The sequence below is a fragment of the Lonchura striata genome, chromosome 2, assembly GCF_050655825.1.
Source record: "Lonchura striata isolate lonStrDom1 chromosome 2, ASM5065582v1, whole genome shotgun sequence".
Classification (NCBI taxonomy): domain Eukaryota; kingdom Metazoa; phylum Chordata; class Aves; order Passeriformes; family Estrildidae; genus Lonchura; species Lonchura striata.
The window spans coordinates 18,750,864-18,773,404 of NC_140704.1; the positions used below are offsets into that span (position 1 = coordinate 18,750,864).

At 36.0% G+C, this 22,541-nt stretch overlaps 1 protein-coding gene across 20 annotated transcripts in view; it reads right to left on the reverse strand.

The window, feature by feature from the left end:
- MLLT10 (MLLT10 histone lysine methyltransferase DOT1L cofactor) overlaps positions 1-22,541 on the reverse strand; it is a 133,612-nt gene that overhangs the window by 12,853 nt on the left and 98,218 nt on the right. For all 20 annotated transcript variants that reach the window (XR_014950953.1, XM_085565581.1, XM_085565559.1 and 17 more), the window contains 3 exons: positions 19,165-19,343; positions 5,779-5,896; positions 4,377-4,449 (listed from right to left, as the gene is read on the reverse strand). Coding sequence is in view for 19 of the 20 variants with exons in the window: in XM_085565581.1 (XP_085421707.1) it covers positions 4,377-4,449; positions 5,779-5,896; positions 19,165-19,343 (370 nt within the window). In the remaining variant the exon portion in view is untranslated. The remainder of the gene's footprint in view (positions 1-4,376; positions 4,450-5,778; positions 5,897-19,164; positions 19,344-22,541) is intronic.

Genomic DNA, 22,541 nt, shown 5'->3' on the forward strand with positions numbered 1-22,541 from the left:
AGACTAGGTTAATTCATCAAAATCACTGAGAACTTCTTAGTTCTCACTGTCAGGGCTTTAATAAAAGAAAGACATTGTTACAGTATGAGAATTTATACTGAGAAAGCACATAACTGCTTCTTGTATACAGACTAACAAGACAGTAACTGACAAACAGCATTGAATTCAATTATACAACAAACACTTCTACAGCAGGAAACCATTATAATACGGATACACAGGGCACCGACGTCAGGGGCAAAAAAAACAACCCACACCAAACTTCAAACCTTTCCCTGAGAAAACTGGGAAAAATAAAACCAATTTATTAAAATCACCACATAGAAAGGCCATATATGATTACACTGACTAACTTGTTCTAAAAACAGTCATGTAAATCTGGATTTTTGAAAGACTACATGAAAGTATTATTTCACAAGGATTAGAAGTTATTCTCTGCCTGTACTGTGAACACTTAATGTACCTCCTTTTTTACTCATGATCACACACAGTTCTAAGAATAATCCCCTTGCCACATGTCTTTTCTCATTCAGGAGAAAATTAAATATTCAGCACAAAGAAAGCTGGCTACCTCTCTCAAGCCCTAGGAGAAGGCTTCTTTTGCATTGGATGGGGCACAATTTAACTTGTGAGCAAAGCCAGATGTTCGGTGTATTTCTGACTCAGGTTTCTGGTCTTGTGTATGCAAGGTCCCATTCTTCCTACAGGACCAACACCAAAGCCCACTAAAAGCTGGTTCTTGGTTTTGTTGTTGGCTGCTGGTGGGGGGCAAAGGGTGGGGGGTGGTTTTATTCAATTCCAGCGAGCTCAGATTCTCAGACACTAGTTATTACTGCAAGCAATTGGTGCCATCATGGGATCACAGCTGTACTGTTCCACCCCTAGTGCAAACCTACCAACAAGACCACCACAGTCCCAGTACAGGACAACACAACAGGAGAGCTCAGGAAATCAGTGTGTTAATTATGATTACCTTAATAAGCAGTGGTCACAGCACATTAGCTACCTAATGACTGTCGAGCATTTTGTAGGCACCAGAGCAAAGAGATTTTTACGAGAAAAGGTTTAAAGTAGGTGACTTAAGAGCTCCGTTAAGTATTTATAAATAGTTCCTCTTTTGCATACAGGAAGAAAGGAAAGCACTTGTTAAAACAAAAAGCCCTGATTAATGGATAACCAAAGTAGTGTTTTTTGACAAGAGATGACAAATCAACTGCATGTAACAGTTCAGCACAGAGACAGCAAAAGCAGTCTTAAAATGCACTGTTTACACGATGTGCTGAAGCAATAAGAAGGAAAGTTTATGCAGAAAAATTCTACAAAGAGGTACTAAACTTACACTTCACACAAACAACCCACTTTAAGAAAACAAAACAAAACAAAAAACCCCAGAAAACAAATACATAAAACCACTGAACAACCCCTCCAGAAACTTCTCTCTTTCTGCATGTTCCTGAGCAGCACATAATGCTGCCCTAACAGATTCTGCTTTTTGAATTATAAATCACCAACAAAATTCTTGTTGGGCTTTGGACTGCTTCCTATCAATTTTGAAAAGGCAGAAACAAAGCAGTACATGATGGTATAACCTCTGCAATTCCTCACTGGAAGCCTGTAGAAGAGAAGGATAAAAAATAATAAAATCTAGATCTCCATGTATTGCAACATTACTCAATCTCTCCTCTTCCAACTGTTCATCCTTTAGACAGGATAGGGCTCCTGCATGCTAGGGTTGAATCCTTATTCCAAATAGTATTTGATCAGAGTTTCCAAGAGTATTATAAATGTGCTGTCTGGACAGGTCCAATCCTGCCATAGAGACGAGAACCCTGTTTCACAGCTTGCCTGCTTTCACAACTGTTTTCTGATTAAGTTTGGTACAGTTACCCATACTACAGAGCATTAATTAGAAGCAATACTTCATTTAGGTATAAGCATACATACAGATTTCACAGCAGGTATTACAAAACACATTTTTAAATCTAAGGTTAAGTATGGGGTAAAAAAAAGTTTAAGTGCTACCTTGGGAAAAGCAGCAATTCCTTCGCAAAATGGAAACAGCTCACATATACGAGGTATATTTATATTTCTCATATATGTATTAAAAGTTAAAATACGACAGCTTAAACATCAAACGCTGTGGTTATATTGGGGTACAAAGATATAACAATATGAATTGGAAATGACCATACAAGCTCATGAGTCACATATGTCTTATGCGAAGAGCTGCAATCAGCTGCGTCATCAACAGCAAACAAATGTTCTGCAAGTGTTTTTATTTTAAGCAACTCGCTGAAAATCACATGGTTCTTTCGGAGAACTGTGTTATTTATGTATCTCATAAGCTTCAAAGGGAACAGAGTCAGAACTTGCAGCTAAATAATTTTAACAGATAAAGCAGGTAACATTTGGAGCTGCAAAGTTTCCAGATAGCAGATTTTTTTAAGTTGGCTTTTTATTCACCATATAAACCATAAACCATATTTTAAGTAACCAGGTAACCAGAGTTACTTATTTACTGAAGTGGGGAAGGTGGGAAGTTACCTGCACATTTTAGAAACCTCGACAAACGTGTAACCTTTTTTGTCGCACAAAGGGGTGTAGTTCGCTGACTTGTGAACTTAACTGAATGAGTAGGTTTTCCAAATTTTTTCCATGCTAGGTATTTCAGACTAAAGTTTTCCATCTTTCAATTCCGTTACTATAGCCCTGATTTCTCCCCCTTGCTTTCTCTCACAGCACCCCAACCTCCCTCCCCGTTTTGGCTTTTGAACAACCCTGCCAAGAAAAATCTCTCTCCTCTTTGCAAAGTGCCACAGCTTCCGTACACTGCAGGAAGCTTTTCAGTTGTGGACTGAGGTGGCCTTTGTATCATCCAGCTCTCCTTTAGCATCCCCATCACAACCAGCTGGTATTTTACTATGCTGCAAGTACTGGACTGCATATACCCAACCCTGAACATACACACACTGTAGAAGCATCACATTTAGAAAGTTTACCTTCCCAAGTATTTGACCGGAAGACAGACTGAACACAGCTACAACCGATGTGAATCATGCAAAGATCAGGTATTTGCATATTAACTAAGAAAGCATTAAAACTTGCAATTACCACAATATGTATGCATAAGAGGACTATTTAATATAAAATCAAAAGTTCTGTAATTTCCTAATTGTTAAGCATTTCCCGTTGCAAAATTCTCTGAAATTCCTTGTCTGTACAGATCTATTTATATGCTAATGCCAATATACACATTTATGCTAAGAATTTCATCTGATTTGTAAATTCTCTATTTATTATTTTAGAAGCAACACATACTGGAAAACTTAAAAACAGGTATTGAGTTCATGACTAGGTGGTAACACCTAAGTATTATAATGGATAATCTCATCCCATCCAACAAGATGCCTTTTGATTAATTAAGGAATATAATACAAGATCAACAACGCAAGGCATGTTCATTAAATTACCTAATTTGGAGATATTTGTTATAAATTACCATAATAAACACATACTATAGCAATAAAATTCATTATTATATTGCCATTTCTGTGTAACTAGCATTTTTTGGCTATCCTAAAATTGTTTTCAAGATATATCTATTTTTCAGATAGATCTTTCTCATGGTTAGTATCTAAGTAAAAAATATGGAAATAACACCATAAAATCTAACTCATATTGGATGCAGTATGGAAAATAAAGCCCTCTCAAACAAAGATTTGCTTAAAATATACAGAAAATATTACTAAAGTATTTAAAATACAATATTGAAATTTTAACAGCAAATATTTTAAAACAAAATAACATTATACAGTTTAATCAGAATTCTTATCTCAAAGTTTTCCAGCAACTGTGAATTGCAGCAGAACAAAAAAATACTTTTTTCTACAGAAAATTGCTACAAATTTTGAAGTTGGGAGGGAAAAGGAAGAAAATATTTGCTTGGAATTTTTACTGATATTTAACATTTCTTATTCTTCTGATCATTGTTAAGTATACAGGATTCTGGAATTTTGGCAAGTATTACTAGACAAGGATTCTGGTAACAAATCTGAGGAGATAAGCAGTATCCTCTAAAGCAAGACTCCACTTCTTCAGTAAGGGAGTAAACTAACTTACCTACAAACCTTAATTTGTAAACCTAATTTCAGTTGATAGAAAAGTAAACTTCAGCACAATTTTAGCTTTCTGCATGTATTAGGGATTTCTTAGAAGGATATATAGATACAAAAATACATGTATTTATATACGTGTGTTTATATTTTTATATATATAGGCTTTTAAAACACTTCGGTATTGCTGGTAAAAAGACAGTGAAGTTTGCAAATCTTAAAATATTTCCTCTGCTTGCACTCTCCAATGTAAATAACACCTACCGTGGTGAGAGACTTCCTCTGGGTGATCCTCCTCTGCCAACAAGGTTTCGGCTGTTATCTCCGAGATCTTGATCTGCAGTGTAAATATTTCACAGCTGATAAATCGCCTTTTCTTAGATAAGAGTTTTAATATCTGATGTAGATATTTTTAAAATACCTTCAATCTCAACTTCTATCCGTAGTTACTGCTGAAGAGTGAATAAGTAACTAGTTTAAGATTGCTGAACTGTAGCATGTAAGGTGTTGTCCTTACACATTTCTGAGGCTGTACCAGGGCATGGATTATGTTCACTTCTTTCATTCCTTTCAGTTTTACAGCACAGAAGCGTGGTTTGCATTTGCAGTACCCTCCCCTCAGCCACTTTTAATTTGTACGGTGAAAGTAATGAATCACAGCTGTGGACAGCTAATCTGTATGCTTATCACAGCAAATCCTGATGCTCTGTATTTTTTTAACACTTTGTATCCCAAAACAACTCATAAAATATAAAATGTATTAAACTTACTGCTGCCATCTAACAAGCACACATTATCCTGCAAATTTACTGAAAACTTTATGAAAGCGTATAATTCACTAATTCCTATTTATAAGCAAAGCATAGGAAAGCCCCTTGCTAAAAGGTAGTAAAACAAACAAAAAAGGCCTCATTAAATATACGAAAACGTTTTGCTTGGAAGGACTCAAAAGGGTTATTTTCCCTATGGCCTCTCAATAAAATAACCCTATCTGCCCCCTTCAAGGTTGCCCTCCCCCTATTCTGAGTCAAGCGACCTCCGACCCCTTGGAGGGCAAAGACATGACTGATCCATTCTTGGTAAACTGCTAAACTCATTCCCTTCCCCCAAACAGGCATGACTACTACGACATGTCAACAAATCCTTACGGAGGGAATGAAACAAAGCAAAGCCAGCGGCTCATTAAAACCGCAGCGGAGAGCCCACGGTACCAAATGCCAATCGGTAAATATTCACAAGATTATTAAATGCTGCACAAGTTCTCTAACGGGATCTCTTTCACACGAACTTGTATGTAATGCAATTTCATGAATTATGCAAATAAAGGTTTCAACTATTCACAACAAAACCCAGAGCTGTGTCACTCCGGCTGCAAAGAGCTGGGAACTGAGCGCATCAATCACAAGAGTCACAAGAGACACTGGTGCATTCCTGCCTGCTGATGGCTCTGCTTAAACATTTACATTTCACACACCGAGGGGAAAAAAAGGGGGAAGAAAACCCGTGCTGTTCCACAGAACTGAGAATTTACTTCCAACACAGAGCAACTTCGTACAGACATTTAATAACCGAAAGTTGAGCAGAAATCAAAAATACAATTTAACAACCTTTTTAAAAACAAGGAGTTCTGTGAAGCTGCACATTTGCACCGGCAGAGGAAGTTTACCTGCTTGGCTGTTTTCAGACTGAGCTATAAGTGCTGCCATGGCTGAATTTGGATTCAGCCTATTGCCGTACATGTGGGATGGAGGCAGACTGAGAGAAGATCCAGGTAGGGTGTTCGCCTGCAAGAAACCAAATAAAACTTGAATTCTTTTTTATAATGGGGGAAAATGCTAAATGTATTTTAAAGAAGCCTTCTTAATACACTTTAATTATTTTTGTAAGTTGAATGATTTTCACAAAAATGTATTTCAAAGGAAAAATGTTTTCCTTTTTTGAGTATAGAAATAGAATTGCAGTACTTCAGAAAACAGATCAGGTTTTAAAGTGTGTTGTATTTGTGGTTGGCAAGATCTTCTAATTAAAGAAAACCCTTATAATAAAAAAGTACTGTAGCAAATATTAAAAATACCTTAAGTACATTTCAAAACAACCACAGTTTGCAGGATGGGCAGATCTCCTTGCGATCCTGAAGTATGTGCTCTACGCTAGGACTTAGTAGCATGGCGACCATGTGGTTATCCTACTAATTATTTAATCTTATTAAACCATTTACAAAATAAGGGCAGGTAGACAACAGATGTCTCACAAATGCTTGGGTTCCTTACATCACAAGCCGGCTGTGGAGGTCAAAAGGTCCAACTTTCAGCTCTATAGTTTAACTACACAGAGCCATATTTCCTTTGCTCGACTCCGTCATTAGTAAAACGTGCACAGTATTTTGTTACTTCCTATTTTGATAGACTTGGAAGCCTGGTGTTTTTTTGTTTTGTTTTGTTTTTATTTTAAAGAACGCAAACAGCCATTACAAGTATGTTTTCTATACAATAGGGGGCTCCGGGAACCACAGCTTTGCCCTGACCCCATATAAGGAACTGTATTTTTGGCAGTTGGCCAGCTCTACTTATTGAAGAGCTCCCAAAGTTTGTGTTCATTCATGTTGCTAACCACAATTCTGAAGGTCTCTGCTGGGACTTGTGCCAAACAAGCGAAAATGAACCCTTAAACAGATGAAGCTAAGGAGGCTGGCCAAAATCTTGCATAATCCAACGCAATAAAAATACCTTCTTCCTTGGCTGCTTATGCTTTTTCCCTTTCGAAGAAAAAAATATTTGTGTCAAATGCTAAGTTGCAGAGACAGGCAATCAAAGAAATAAAAGCACGGCTGCTTATTTTAAAATTATTTTCCTACCTGATAAAAAAATAATATTTTTTCAGAACAAATAAAGTATTTGGGGGGGTTTAAAATGAAAGATACACAAACCTGTGTGATCACTGGTTTTAAAATTAATCTTCTAAGAAAATGTAAACAACCTTTACAAATGAAACTTTTTTTGAAAAACAAAAAAAGAAGGTGAACAGTAAGGAACGCAATTTGTGGGACATTCTGACATGCGTAACTGCACACAAGAGACAGGGGAACATACTGGTTATTACAGCAAAATATTACAGAGTATAAACTATGTCTCTGGAAAGAATCACACACTACCATTAACTTTTGGCTTTCTGCCAACATATTAAATTTGATGAATGGACTTTTATAAATTCACACAACTGTTTTCAATGATGCTTTATTTACTATATACTGGTGAGAAATTGTGCCTGATATTTACATTCTTCTACTGTCACAAAGTTAGAAAAAGCCACAAGTAATTGCTTACAATGATCAGGGGTTCATTCACTTTTCAGTTTATAGGTACACGCAAGATTGCTAGACATGGAACCACAGCGTTGCTTCAAATCTGGCTCTTACTTCTTCTGGTCGGGCCTTGTTGGGGTTTTTCTGAAGAATTACATATCTTTAGTAGAACTGATCTGAATTATTTTTAAGTCTTAAAAATAGTGCAGGCATTTCCACCTACCTAGGTACAACAGCTTCCAAAATACAATACACATTAGTACTGTGACACTGACTAAGGCAGCAGTACTGCACAGCTTCTGCTATTTTCCTTTAAAAAAAATGCCCATAGGGCAGTTTCAATTTAACTATTGCTGTTCCTAGCAACCTTCAACTGTTCTCCCCTCAAAACCAAGCAAACTTCAGTCACATCCTTTCACTGATAAAACATTACAGAATGGCCTATTAAGAGATTCAAGCAGTATTATCATTCAACCAGATCTAAAAGGTCAGACTAAGAAAACAGAAGTTTATGTGATGGTATGAGCTCTACTCATAGTTTCAGGAGTTGGGTGGGGGCAGGTTTTAAACTCCTAACACCAGGTTCTCATTCTGTTTAGTTTTAGCATTTTTCCCTAAAATATTTCATTTTATTCCAGTAAGTGTATGTACTGCTCACATTTTACACAGAAAGCTTCTATTCTTAGCTCTCAGTCCATGTAATTCACTGTAAGGCTGCTTAAAACTGCAATAGCAGCTATAGATTGATTTACGATGGCATGGTAGCTATAATCAGCAAGGGGAATACACATTTATTTGACTGAAACTTGCACAAATAGCTTTAAGAATTTTCTGAAAGTACCCAAGTATCTTGAAGGGAGTTGCTAAAGTTTGTTGAGTTAACTATCACACTACAAAACAGAAGACATCAAAGGAATTAAACATTTACTAAGTGGGTTGCTATAACAGATCAAAAGCCTTAGCAGGATTTAAACAATATCTAAGAACTGGAGTTTTCTCACAAGTAGTGGTTTCACCCTAAAATGCCCATTTGCATTTTAAAATAATTGTAAAGGTGTCTTACAAGTTGGAACTACATATGTTCCAATGCCATCCTGCATATGCAACTCTTAAAGCAAAAAGACACAGTGAAATTGTTCAAGTAAGTTGAAGGCAAATAAAAAGCTTTGAAAATACTTTTTTTAATTGGCAATGTAAAATGACAAGAATAATGATTTGTGAAGCTTTCTTATATATGTGACGACTTCATCTGACAAGGAAGTAGAGAAGGTGGAGGAGTGCTACATTATTTAAAGGTGAAATAAGAGCTTCATGTTTCACTCACGGTTGAAACAAGCCGTAGCAAGCATTTATTAAAAATGCGCAATCATCCTGTCAATACATATTAAGGTCATAGGACTGACACATGTTCTAAAATGCAGAACTTTTAAGGCTGCATTATTCTTTATTTCAACTGTTTCTATTTAAACACTCAACACAATACCTGATCAAAATGTATGAAATAATAAAAACTCAAGATTACTAAGCATTTATTTTGAAAAGGCAGCAAATTTTCCTGAAAATATTTTAGCAGAAGGATTTAAGCCCATCTATGGGTACACAACACACTGCTTTCCTTTATGGTATGTTCAATAAATCAGTAAAGTCCTAAGCAGCAGAGCAGCACAGAAGGACAATGCATTGTAATTCAGAGAATGCCCATATGCAGTAAGAAATGATTGATATTTGACTGATGTTTAAAAAACACTTCTTCTACAGCAAGAAAGTACAAGCATATTCTTCTAATTAAAGAACAAGACTTGCAAGTCAACTACATTTAACTGATATATATATAAATGTCCTCCAAAATATTTAGAATAGTTATATATTTGTTTGCATGATTCCAGGACAGTATTTAACAGCATGACTATAAAGTTTCCAGAGCATTCATATCTGAACATTTACTCCTATCTCAAATTTCCAGGGAAAGAAGTCCCTTCAACCAATAGTTACATGTTCTTTCAGCAGAAAAAAAACAAAGGGGAGAAAAATGAGGCAATACTTAGCTGTATGCAATCAGATTGAGTCTCAAAACTTTGAGACTCTTTGAACATGCCTTTTCCCCCATTCCTTTCAAGTTTTATGCTATGAAATATTTTCTGATAACAGGCTTCATTTCTGTCTCTGCTCCACACCAGTAAGGTTTTAATACTCAGCGTGTGATGAGAGATGAAACCAAGTGTGAACAACTTTTGGGTCCCATGAGTAGGCTGACTGTTGAAGCTGTCAGGTTCAATTGCATCATTCCACATTATTCAATGCCCCAAACTGCTCCCTAATTGTTAGAGGCTTAACATATTCAAAACCATTGTTTAGGCTAATGCTGAAATGCCTACAGTTGAGTTTCCACAAAGAAAGGGGAGGGATTTAATTGTAGTTAAACCATTACTGAACTCCCTTCCTTTCTGATAGGGCAACAAGGATGGCCAGAACAACCAATTCCAAGACAGCTTCTTAATCAGTTTACATCCAATCAACAGCCCTTTCCCCTCTGCTTTAAAAACTGTGACTGCTATATTGGAGCTTTGTGTTAGATCATCATAATGCTTTACAATTAGTGACACATTACCTAATTACCTATTTCTGCCAATATTTATTTGTCAAAAATAATTTCAGAGGTCAATTTTATTTCTTGTTTAAAATAAAAACATATCATTGTTCCTGTGGTTGGGGTCACACCATTTACCAATCATACCAGGTTATTCATGACAGCATGATTCTGTGATATGAAGTGCAGAACTACCCTCTGCTCCTGCTAATACAAAGTCAAGAAATAAAAAGCATTAGAGATAACACTAACAACTACTTATGACCAGCTTATCAAAATCATATAAAAAATTTCAATGCAAATTAAATTTAAAGCTAAATTTTCTGCAAGCTGTACTGCTACCCTTCTGAGATGTTACAAACACTTTCCATACATGTCTAGCTTAATGAAATCTGGATAAAAATTCAAGCACAGGACCAAGTGTTAGCATCAGTTTACTGCATCTAGAAGACATCTTAAGCTGATGGATTTTGGTCTGTGGCAAACAACAGTTATCTGAACAATTAATTAAATTCTGCACTAAAATTAAATGAGATTAAATATGAACACATATTCATTCTAGACACGTAATTACAATAAAAACTTTAACTTGTGCATATGTAAAATTTTTTTTTTTTCTTGAGAGGTGAAACGAGCTGCCTACCAAGTGACACCAGCAGAAGCAACCTTGCCTTGTGTTTCCTACCTTAACTTGGGCAAGTGAAGAAATATTATTTTTATCCCTAGATTTTTTAAGACCTTTGCTTGGGTATTGGAGGCAATGGAAAGAATATGCTATTGCTTCCTTTTATTCTTTCAGTTCTTATAATACAACCCTTAACTGCATTTAGGAAAGGTGAGGGACCCACCAATACCCATTATCAGTCACCTTATGTGAACTGTCAGCTGCTCCTTGGAATGGCAAACACACCCACAACAAGGGTGGTCACAGCACAGCTGAAGGTAACACAGAGGAGTTCTGCCACATGGACACTTTCTCATGCATCCCTTCCTGCAACACAACCCTCAAAGATTTTCACCACAAATACAGAATTTGCTTGGAAATCTTAGAATGCTTATCATGACCTCATTTCCAATGGAAAATCAAAAATCTAAATTCCGGTTTTTTGCTATATGCCAGGAAACATAGGTGGAAGACAACACAGAAAATCCTAAATAAAATACAGTTCCCATATTTCTTCTGAAAATGATCATCTGAGTTCTCAAAACAACTAGCACAACACAAAACAGTATTAATCTGTAGTATGATAATTATCCATATATTTTGCTTAAACTGATACTTCGATTTACATATTTTTAATACATGTTTTGGCTGTCTTAAGTGGAATATAACTAAATTTAAAGCAAACAGTATTGACCACTTGACTAAAACAACCTACAGCACTACTGATAACTGGAATCACAGTGAATTTTTATAGCAAACCTCACCTCACCTGCTATCACAATCACCAATGCAAATCAAACCCAAACATCCACTGTAGTTTTTTACATATCCATTCTATGAAAGAAACACTGAGCTTGAAAAGATAGCCCTCCCATACTGCCACCATTACCATCCAAGCACTCTGAAGCCCTTCAAGTTTGGAAATTTTTTAGAAACGGATAATTCAATGTCCAATTGCACAAAAAATGTTTTCAGCACCTGGCTGAAGTAAAATAATTTACTGCAAAGTATAATTAGGAGGTTGGAAGCATTAAAATAAAATCAGAAAAAGGGTTTATGGTGTCTTAGAAGAACAACTTTTCATTCAAAAAGAAAAAGAACATTTATTACAAGTGTACAGACTGACATAATTTACATCTGTCAGGAAAACTATTTGTGACATCATTCTGTGGATACAATATTCACATTACTAGTACTTTTTCTCTCCGCAGCAAAAATAAATCCTTTGAACTTCTGGCTGTAATGAAGACTCTAGCTTATGAACAAGCTAATAATCAAATACTGTCTTTCAGAATCAATTGTTTTGATTCAACATACAAATAAATCCTTCAATTAAATGAAACCATCTAACCTTCAAACACCAGCAGTCAAGTATTTTCCAAGAAAGGCATGAATGAATGCAACTGGGAAACACAGTGGGATTTGAAAGGCAAAATGAAAAATTAATGGCACACCTACAGAAACTAATTTATACCTCTGCCCAGTGTACAACAAGGGCACATAAAGTCATTAAAAACCACAAGGATAGAAGGCCTATCTTCCAGTAATGTGGAAACACTATAACCTCAACTGTACTACCACTTTGCTCCTCTCTTTCATGTTAACTAACTAGGTATTATATAAGTTTTTACGCAATTAAGATCTATTTATTTATATACCAGACACACAAGACGTACGAAAACTCACCAGAATGCTACTTCATTAAGAGGTCTTTTTTGTTTTGTTAGGTTTGGTTTTGGTTGGGGCTTTTTTTTTTTTTTTTTTTTTTTTGGGGGGGGGGGGGTGTTTGCTTTGTTTCAAGTTTTAGTTTGTTTTTTAAAGGAGGTTTTGTAGAGATAAGACCCTGGGATTCCTCCACAAACCTAACTGAAAACAGAGCCATCATTGCAACACAAAGCCCTTTCACCTTAAGTTGGTTGTTCTATCGTTTCTATCTATCTCTGTCTTCACAGCACTTAAACTGTGTGTGCTCTACCACTGACATGGAAACAGTATCTTGCCCAAGAATCTGTTTTACTTAAGAACTTTAATCTATATATGAGGAATCTCAATTTCACTCTCATTGACTAGGAGAAAAATTACTTTCTTAGTAAACAAACTCAATATACCCATAGAGGAATCTGTTTTCTTCATACCAGTATTCCAAAGCCAGACACTTGCAATATGGCAAATAATGGATCCAAGAGAAAAGTAACTACTTTCTAGATAATCTATCATTTCAAAAAGAGCAATAATAAAGAATTATCTACTTATTCACAAGCATGGACATTTTAACTATCTAAATATCATCAGTCTTTGCTATTTAAGTGATGAAACAAACACCTTCAGTAGCAGAATTGCTGCTGTGCAAAAAGGCTTACAAGAGTCCCAACATTTACACAAGGCCTATAAGGCCACCGCCTCAGCAACCAACTCTGCAGTTTGCACAGACATACACCATGCATAATTGAAATATTTTTCAAGTAATACCTAAATATTGTTTCATCTAAATAGTTTTATTATTTCCATTGCATACAAACTAGAAAATTTCACACTTTTTACATTCAACACCATTATTGTCTCAGGCAGCGAAATTGAAGTTGTGCTACACTCAGTTCAATGAAGAGGTCAATGTGCCTCAGTTGCCTGGAGACTGATGGTTGCTACAGCAGCACCAGATAAGCCAAGCTAAATAAGCTTCAGCTTGAAGGCAGAAAACATTTATTGCTAGAGCAAAACCTTGATGCAGCTGTCTCAGCATGCAGCACCGTGCAAAACCTCGCAACCGCCTTTCAGACCACCTCTACCTTGCACAAGTCTACATGAAGACAAGCTTTCTGAAGCTAGAGGAAAACAAGATTTTCATTGGGCTAAATACTAGATTACTTGCAACTATGACTCCTTTGTTCTTCTAGTTGAGTCACATGTTAGAAGGAATTTTCCCTCTGGCTGTAAATTCTTCCTCCTTGCTACTCTCCTCCTCCCCCACCCCAAAAATCCTCAGACTGCATGAAAAGAAAATTAGCTCTTTACCCATTTTGCCCAGAAGTAGATAAAAAGTAAAACAGCTTATAAGTGAGAAACAAGACAATTTTGATGGAAAAACTTTCACTAGTACAGTTCATTCACAATTTCATTTTGCAAGAATGGAGTTTAAGTGGCTGTGACACAAATATGATTTAGTAAGTTTGGAAGGAAATCCGCTGTTTTGCACTGACATCCTACACCACAGTATCCAACCCCTCTGTCTACAACATACTGAAGGATGCATTTAGCACACTTTCCAAATCTAGAAGCACTGGTGATTTCCTGTGGCAGTGAGTTCCGAAGACAAGCAACATACTGTGTTAATAATGATTTCTTCTTGTTTTGGATGTGTTGAGATCTCCTTTTGTATCTTTTTGTTAAGTTATAAGATAAGGAAAACCAAATTATTTCAGCATCCTAACAGACTGTGATCCATGCTGCTATTTTACCTTTGACCTAGTGGGTAGGAGCCTCTTTCAAGAGACTTTATCATCAAGAAGTGTTTTGATAGTAAAATAAAATATGTTAATTGGTTTTCACGTATCCAGCATTTCTATTGATTAGAAACTCTAGTACCATGGTAAGGATTTGATTTCCTTTTTCTGACAGCATGCTGCTTTTAAACCATGCAACATCATTATCTCCAGATGTTTTATTAAGTCTCTTTTTAATTATCACTCATATTAAAAGTAATACAAACAAAAAAAAAGGAAACACCTAAAATACCAAAAAAACCACCAAACCCCCAACAAACAACACCCCCTCCCCAAACCAACATACACTGTATGACAATGTATAAACTGAACTTAAGAAATTAATTAACTTACTTGCTTTGGAGAAATTTGGGACTATATTAACATATTGTCATTATTGCTGTCTATGCTTTACCTTAATGACTAATTACTAAGAGGTGAGAGGTTTCCCAACAAGGCACCCACCAAATATACAGCAGAAATCTATACTATCTGCACTCCAGACTTCCTAAGAGCTCTTATGGCATTCAGTATCTCAATGATTTCTATGTTAAGGAACATAGAAAGACTTCAGAACATGTTAAGACTTCAGAAAGTGTCTTGAAAAATATGTAAAAAGAGAGTAAAGTTCTTAAATTCTGGAAATCATCTCTGATTACATGTCTAATATAATTATACTAAGTTACTTTGCACTGGAGAAAAGAAGAATTATTGCTTAAATGAGTTTGCTGACGTTGTGTCAAAGTCTCTAGTTTTAAGATGTTCTGATCCAAAGGTGACTACAGGAGTATTACACCAACTGTTAATTTACACATGGTTGTGATGTGTATCTTTGGGAGCAGAGCAGGAAACTCAAGCAGCCAACCATCTAATGCAGGTCACATCTGTTGCACCTTAAAGTCCTAGAACTCAGGGCAACTTGGCTTTTTTTTTTTTTTTTTTCCATGTATTTATTCTACTCACCAAAGAAAATCTGATTAAACACTGATAGCCCTGCAATTTTCTAGAGTATCCACAGGCAGGATGGCCCAGAAGTGTCCCTTAAAACAATGCCAGTCTGCTCAGCTCTAGGACTCTCCAGATGCTTAACACCTGAAACTTTCCTTCTTTCCTTCCTCATGTTTACTTTGTGTTGAATATTAAAAAAAGAAAAAAATAAAAAAAAAAAAAAATCCAAACCAGCAGGAAACAGATTATGTATCTCCAAACAAGAATGGGAAACAAAAGTGGACAAAGGAGTGTCTTCCTTGGCCATACTGAATTTAAGAATGCAGCATCCATACAGATGTAAATTGTAAGCAATATCAATCAGGTAGGTGCATTTTACTGTCCCATGAAAATGCCCTGCAGAAACCTCCTGCAGACTTGCAAAAACCCCTCTCAACTTGAATTTTCAGCAAAGGAACATTTACTTAAGATGTATCATTAAGTTCATAATTCCACTCCTGTTGTGGAAGGTATAAATAACATTGCTCCCAAAACTGTTCCTAACTTCTCTGTTGAAAGGAACAAAAACTAAGAATAGAGTTTCTATTTCCTGTCTTTTCATTTATTTTCCCACAAGTGCCAGAATATAAAATAAAAAGGACAAGAAGGTTCCCTTGATAGCATGCAAAATGATGAGCAGACTTAAACTATGACAAGGGAAAAACCCACTAAAAAAGGAAGCCAAAAATAGTTAGACTAGTAATTTGGAGAAAGAGCAGGGGAATACAGAGATCCAAAATGAGGGACTAGATTAATTCAGAAAATGAGAAAATAACCACAGGACAGATGCATCTGAAACATCACATGCCCCACATTCAGAAAATATCTCAAAATTCCTTAGCTTTTACATTCCTATGTTGTTAACAAATAACTCCAAATCTACTGAAAAAAGTAAGGCTTATCCCCTCCTAGAAGCTGGATCAGACAAAGGAGGACAACCACCTCCATTCCTTCATTTATATGAATGCTAAAGAAAACCCTGGGGGCTTTTGTACTGCTCCTAATGGAAGTAAAGCCAAAGGAACTTTGGGAGAGACAATGGAAGTGATAAAAATGTTCTACAGGAACATATTTTTTCCCAAGCCATCTCTTCAGAATTTCTTAACACCCTTTAAAAAAAGAGACATGCAAAAAAATCCTTCAAAAATTGACAAATTTATGATATCCTCAAAATCATAATTACAAATGCCCAACAGAGATCTAAAAAGAACAGCTGAAATCTTACAGGATGCACCTTAGGAGCACATCTTTTGAGGCTATTCCAAGTTTTAGCACTATTCCAAGAGCCCATCTGTTAACATGACCGAATAAGTGAGCAGACAAGATTTGGTCATACTTTTTCTCTTAACTAATAGTTTAAGTAACACATAATTTTTTAACTACTATTTTTTACCTGCTATAGAGGTACAAGCTTACCTTAGCTTATAACCTAGGATGATGGTTTTCTTTTAATCAGAACACTAGACAAGAAACATACTAGCACACTTTTATTTGAAGACTTCTATGGTCAAGAGGTGGGTAAACACTGAGAATACATCCACAAGAGCCCAGTAAGCAGACAGCTGTCTCTGATGAACTTTGCAGAAGTAGGTAAACTAACCCTTGACATATAATCAGTCATTTATGCTAAATGGGAAGGGGATGAGGGGTAGGGGAAGAAATTTAAAACAAAAAGGGTTGCTTCAAGTGAAGAACAACACATGGTAAACTAGGGTCTCCTGACTGAATCTCTCCAAAGTAGTACGAACCTTATGCACTGAAAGAAGACTCACTGAAGCAGTGGAGGACTTTTGTTAATTCAAATACAGGAGCTCACCTTTATGGCTGTCAACCAAAACTCACTCTTTCAATCTCCTTGTATATCTCAAACCCAAGACTCTTTAAATGGTAGTATCTCTGAATAAGATCCTGACAAGTAAATCTATGACCATTTGAAAACAAGTTTGGTAGTGAGGTAAGATACCTAACTCCTTTGCTCCTTTGGGGATGATGAAAAAAAAAAAAAACCCAAGGCAACTCTCAAGAAGAAAAGGAAAAGGAAGGACAGGAATTTTAAGCGGTTAACCTATGGAGGGCTCTCTAGTTCAGCTAAACAGTAAGAGAAGGTCCATCTTCTAGGGTATACTTCTCTTTTTTTGTGACAACATGAGGGGGGAAAATACTGTGGTATTTTTCTTCCTGACTCATAAAATATGGGTTTTGTCCAACCGCTTTTTCAATCTGCTTTTCTTCTGACAGAGGTTAACAAACAGAAGCGATGGTGCACAACTCTTGCTTATTTAACTTCTCTGTGTCAGTTGATTTTACAGACCTTTGTCATATCCCATCTCAGTGTCTCCTTTTGAGGCCACGAGTCCCTCACTATTTACTCACTCCTTATTAAGTTGTTCTTTGCCATTGTTCACTGCCATGGCTCTTCTTGTACCTCTTTTGGCATGTACCATATCTGTTTTGAATAGAAACTGTCCTTTCCCTTTAACATTGATTTTATTTGCCCTCTTACCACCTTGTCAACACAGGCTGGTGAGGTCTTTCAGCAATTTGTGACAGCTGATCTTCATAATGGCTCACTGCATAACCCAGCATAATCAGCAAACTTGGTGTGTGATCCTCCTCCTCCTTTCCCCAGACCATTTATGAATGCATTGAGCTGTACAAAAGGCCGAGTCTGTCCAAGACTCTTACAGCAAACCTCTCCTCTATGAAAACTGAGCACTGACTTATTTGGGTTTTTTTAAAAACTTTTAATCTGCTATTTAACTATGACACAACCCCCCCCCCAACTCCAAACTGTTCAATTTAAGTGTTGCCAGTGAGTTAGAGAGTGTAATGATCTTGGGAAATGGAAAGAAAGGGAAACTTCCTGAAGTACCAAATTTTTAATTAATTTCTTTAAAGTAGTTTCTATCAATTTGTGCAAAAGATGTACCATTCAATTCTGAGTGAAACCACCTTATTTCTTTAGAAAACCAGTTCAGAAGAATGATGTAAAAATATACTCTGCCACCTATAAGAACAAATTGCTATTTGATATTGAAATGTAATCTCTGTTGGTCTTCACATAGCATTTCTACTATCCATACACTATACACACCTGCTTGTGCACACAAACATACATTAAGCTTGATTTTTTCATGTTTATATCCACTATCTTAGATCACTGTATAAAAATTACAAGTTCTTTCCTTATAAGCACACAAAAAATATATTTGATACATTCATGGTAAAAGAGATTCCCATCAGAAAATGAAATATGCAAGAAATAAGGAGTATAAAATAATAATGTATATTGTAGTATTCTTTAGTACTTCAACAGTAATCATGGTGACTTCCTGCAACTATAACTTCATACTCTCTTATCTTGATAAATGTAATCTTGTCCAACTTAAATTAATACAAAAAACTATCACAAAGGTATTTTTTCTGGTTCATTACTTCAACTATGCCACCCTTCTGCACTTCTCCTATGCCTCCCTTATTCCTTCACCATCAAACATGAACTATTGATCTTCATTTGCATGACTTCTCAAATACAAAATTATAACATATATGTCAACATTCATTTGTTACCAAGATGTCAGCCTTGGCCATATCTGTGCCAGGGCTAGCCTAGTTGTACATTTGTAAAATCTCCCAAACAAACCACTCTTTAACTGATACCATCATTTTTGCATAAAAAAGGAAAAATTTACATATTTTACTTTTTAAAATCTTTTCTTATGTTCTGATTAAACATCTTGTTAGAACATCTAACATCTGGTTAGAACACTGATGAACTGCAACCAGCATTTATGCTACTAGTCATAATATAGTTGTTATTTATAAGCACTTCCTCCGACTACATTTAAAAGAATCTATGTGCTCTACAAATTAAGACTATGCGATACTATGGGGAACTTCCAGCCACTGCAACATTTCACAATAAATATAATGTTTGTTAACCTATTTTCCAAAGAAATTACGGTTTCTTTTAACATTGAAATTAAGCAGGTCAGTAACATGGTTTTCTATCTTAAACTCTTGTGATAGTTTACCTGAGTTGCAGCAACAACAGTAGTTATAGAAGGCGCAGTTGAAGGTGATAGAGCTCCCACTTGCTGCAAGTGGCCTGAAGCCTGCTGAGGTAAATGAGAACTGGAAACGGGAGTGCTAGATCCTGAGCCAGATACTGCATTTGGAAATGATACTGCTACATCATTGCTGCTAAAAATACCTGAAAAAAATTACAAAAACAATTACATGCATCTCTCTCTCTCCCCCACCCTCTGTTTACTAGTAACCATGTAAATATGCAGTAGAAAATTAATCAAGACAAACAAGATCGCTTAATACGTAATGCAGAAAGCTCCTGTGTAGAAATTCTAACCATGCTGATTAACAAAAGTGCTCTCATCATTTAACATTCTACAGTTCAGGGAACACAGATTGATTCACTTTTAAGTTTTTATAAAACATGTGTGATAAATACTTATGTGCATTACAAACTGCTGAAATATTAACAGTGGCAGAATTTTTGGCTAAAATGCCTGCCTTCAACTGAATCTGCTATCAGAGTTTGTTCTTTCAATGCATTACTGTTAACTAAAGAATGAAGTATTGGGCTATATAACTGAACACACACCATACAAATGGAAAAATACTTTTTAACTTTAAAGTAAGTATTACTAAACAACATACATTTGTTCAAAACTGTAGTTTTGGCAACTAAGGATTGCTTGTGCTTTTTCAGAAAAATATTGACAGCAAGTCTGAGGACAAGGTACTCAGATTTGCCAATAGAACTGGTGGTACTTCATTTACTCACGAACTATAATTCCATCCATGATCTATATGAATGCTTGACTAACATTTCTGCTAAAACAGCCAACAAATAAACGACTAAACACGTTAACATTAGTCAAGAGTTGTAAGTTAGCAATTTAAATAGGAAGAGTTCACACCCCTCTGTGAAGCCATTACTTCTGTTCATCTACATGCAGGGTAAAGTTTATTAGAGAGGTTGGGAAAAAAAACCCTACTGACCAGAAGCCCAGGACAAGAAGTAGTACCTGTCTATGAAACCGTTAGGCTCCACGTGCATTAGATAAGTGAGCTGTCAGCTGGCCAAGGAATATCAAGCATGGTAGCACTGAACTGCAGTTAGAGGAAGAGTGCCACAGGGAGTAAACAGAAGTAGAATGAACATGGTTAGATCAAAAAAAGCAACAGAACTGAAATGCCAGTTAGAAGGCAAAGGGTGGAGCTAGTTTGTCACTCATACAAATAATGATCTGAAGAAGGCAGTGACAATAAGAAGATACGCAATGTTAAAACACCACTCGCCACCCAGATATCCCTCTGAGCACAGGCAGTAAAGGGAGACTAACATCATCCAAACCCACATATAATAATATGCAAACACTGAGGCATCTTAAATTCCCTGACTCTATTAACTGTCAAGAAAAATGGAAGAGAAAATCAGCTAAACCCACTAGAGAAAGAAGATATGAAAAAGCAGCTGAAGACACATCGCGACAACACTTCTTTCCTGCCTAACCAAGGCTAGTGACTTATCTTCTCCCCAGTCTCTTCATCATAGAGAAATTCAATACTGCTCTGCTTTCCTACTGACCTTCGTATCTTTTTCCATTTACCACCTCCCCATCTCCTTGGCTTTTTTTGGTCACCATCCCCAAAACCTAGTTACAGCCTTATTAGCAGTTAAGATCCTTAAAGTGTTCCCTTTGCTACAATCCTTTTCCAGATCTAGCTGGATCATCTTAACTAGAAGCACATTTCATGGATCCTGCTCTAATTCGTCCCTACACACCACCAAAATGACCATGATCAGCCTTGCTACTGAGTCTACTCTTAAATGTGACATAACTACAATCACAAAAACTGAAATATAGGTCCTCAAAAGATTTTTCAATTTGCTTTTAATCAGTACTTTCAAATTAATAAAAAAGATGAGATTTGACCCTTTGTTTTTTGAATGCAGTAAAACAATTAAATATACAAACCTTCTTGAAAATATGAGATTCTCATGACTTATCAGGCTTCAGGAACCATAAAATTTAAGAATAAAAGTAATGAAATATCACATCACCTTTGAGTAAACCATAAGTGCTCATCACCACGAACACTATCACTCTCATAAAACATCAACAGCAATGAGAGGAGAAAACAAAATTTTTGGTGAGAGACAAGTACTAAAAATGAAGGCTATTTTGCCAGAAAGGGAAAACTACTCCAAAATTTTAAAGCTATTATAGATTTTTTAATTCTTAATTTTTTAAAATCTTACATATTTAATAACTGCAGAACTTCTGCTGCTTCTATTATAATGATAAGGTTTATTCTTCCTCTTAAAAATAAAATTCAGAAATACAAGCAGAAATTTATAAAATCACAGGCAAAAGAATATTTCGAAAGAAAGAAAAGCAGCAAACTAGTTTGCCAGTGGAATGAGGTAAGCTAATATTTGTTGCCAGTTGTTGCAGTAATATTAAGAACTCTATTTGTTGCTGTTGCAAAATACAGGACAAGTATGACCTATCAGCACAGTCTTTTTGAACTAAGTATTTCCATTTAGCAATCCCTTAATTAAAACATAAAGTACATGCACCTTCTGAAACTAGTCATGCAACCAAGATACTACTCCATGCAGCATTTAAGTAAGACCTGTATGCTGAACATTCAAATAAATTATTGATTTTCACACTGTTTCAAAAATACCTGTATAAAAACTATGTGTACATCATATTAGAAAGCCAAGACAATATACACTTGAAATGTCTCTAAAATACTAAGTTGGCCTTTGGGGTTTGGGGAGAGATAAATCACTTTCTGGACCAGGAAGGAATGATAACAAAAACCTGAGCAAATCTCTGTAAACTACATTCATGTTTAAAACAAACAAACCAACTTGAAGTCTTTCCCATATTACTGAAAAGCCAAAGAGCTGTAATTTGTGATGAACAGCACTGTGAAATTTGCCAGCAGCATAAATGGCATGGTCAAATACAATCTTCAGCATTAACCAGAACAAGGTTCTTCCGTTCCATGTGGAAATGGAGATGTAACAGTGCTGAGGTAAAGTCTGACTCTATCACACCACTAACACAGCTGCAGGACATGGACTGCAGGTTCTAACAGATAAAATGCACATACAGCCTACACTGGTGGCTTGAAAGGCTTAACAAAAACGCAACCGCAAGAAAGTATCTCTGCTTGCTTAGCACAGAAAGGTAGTAATATAGAGGAGGGAACACATTAAATAATGCAGACTGGAAAAAAATGCATTCTTTATGCACCATCAATAACAAATTCAGTAAGAGAGGATATAAAAGCACTTTAAGAATAGTGAAAAATAAAACAGCCTCAAATCAAAACTAGCAATATACAGCAGGTAGTACACAGAACAATTTTT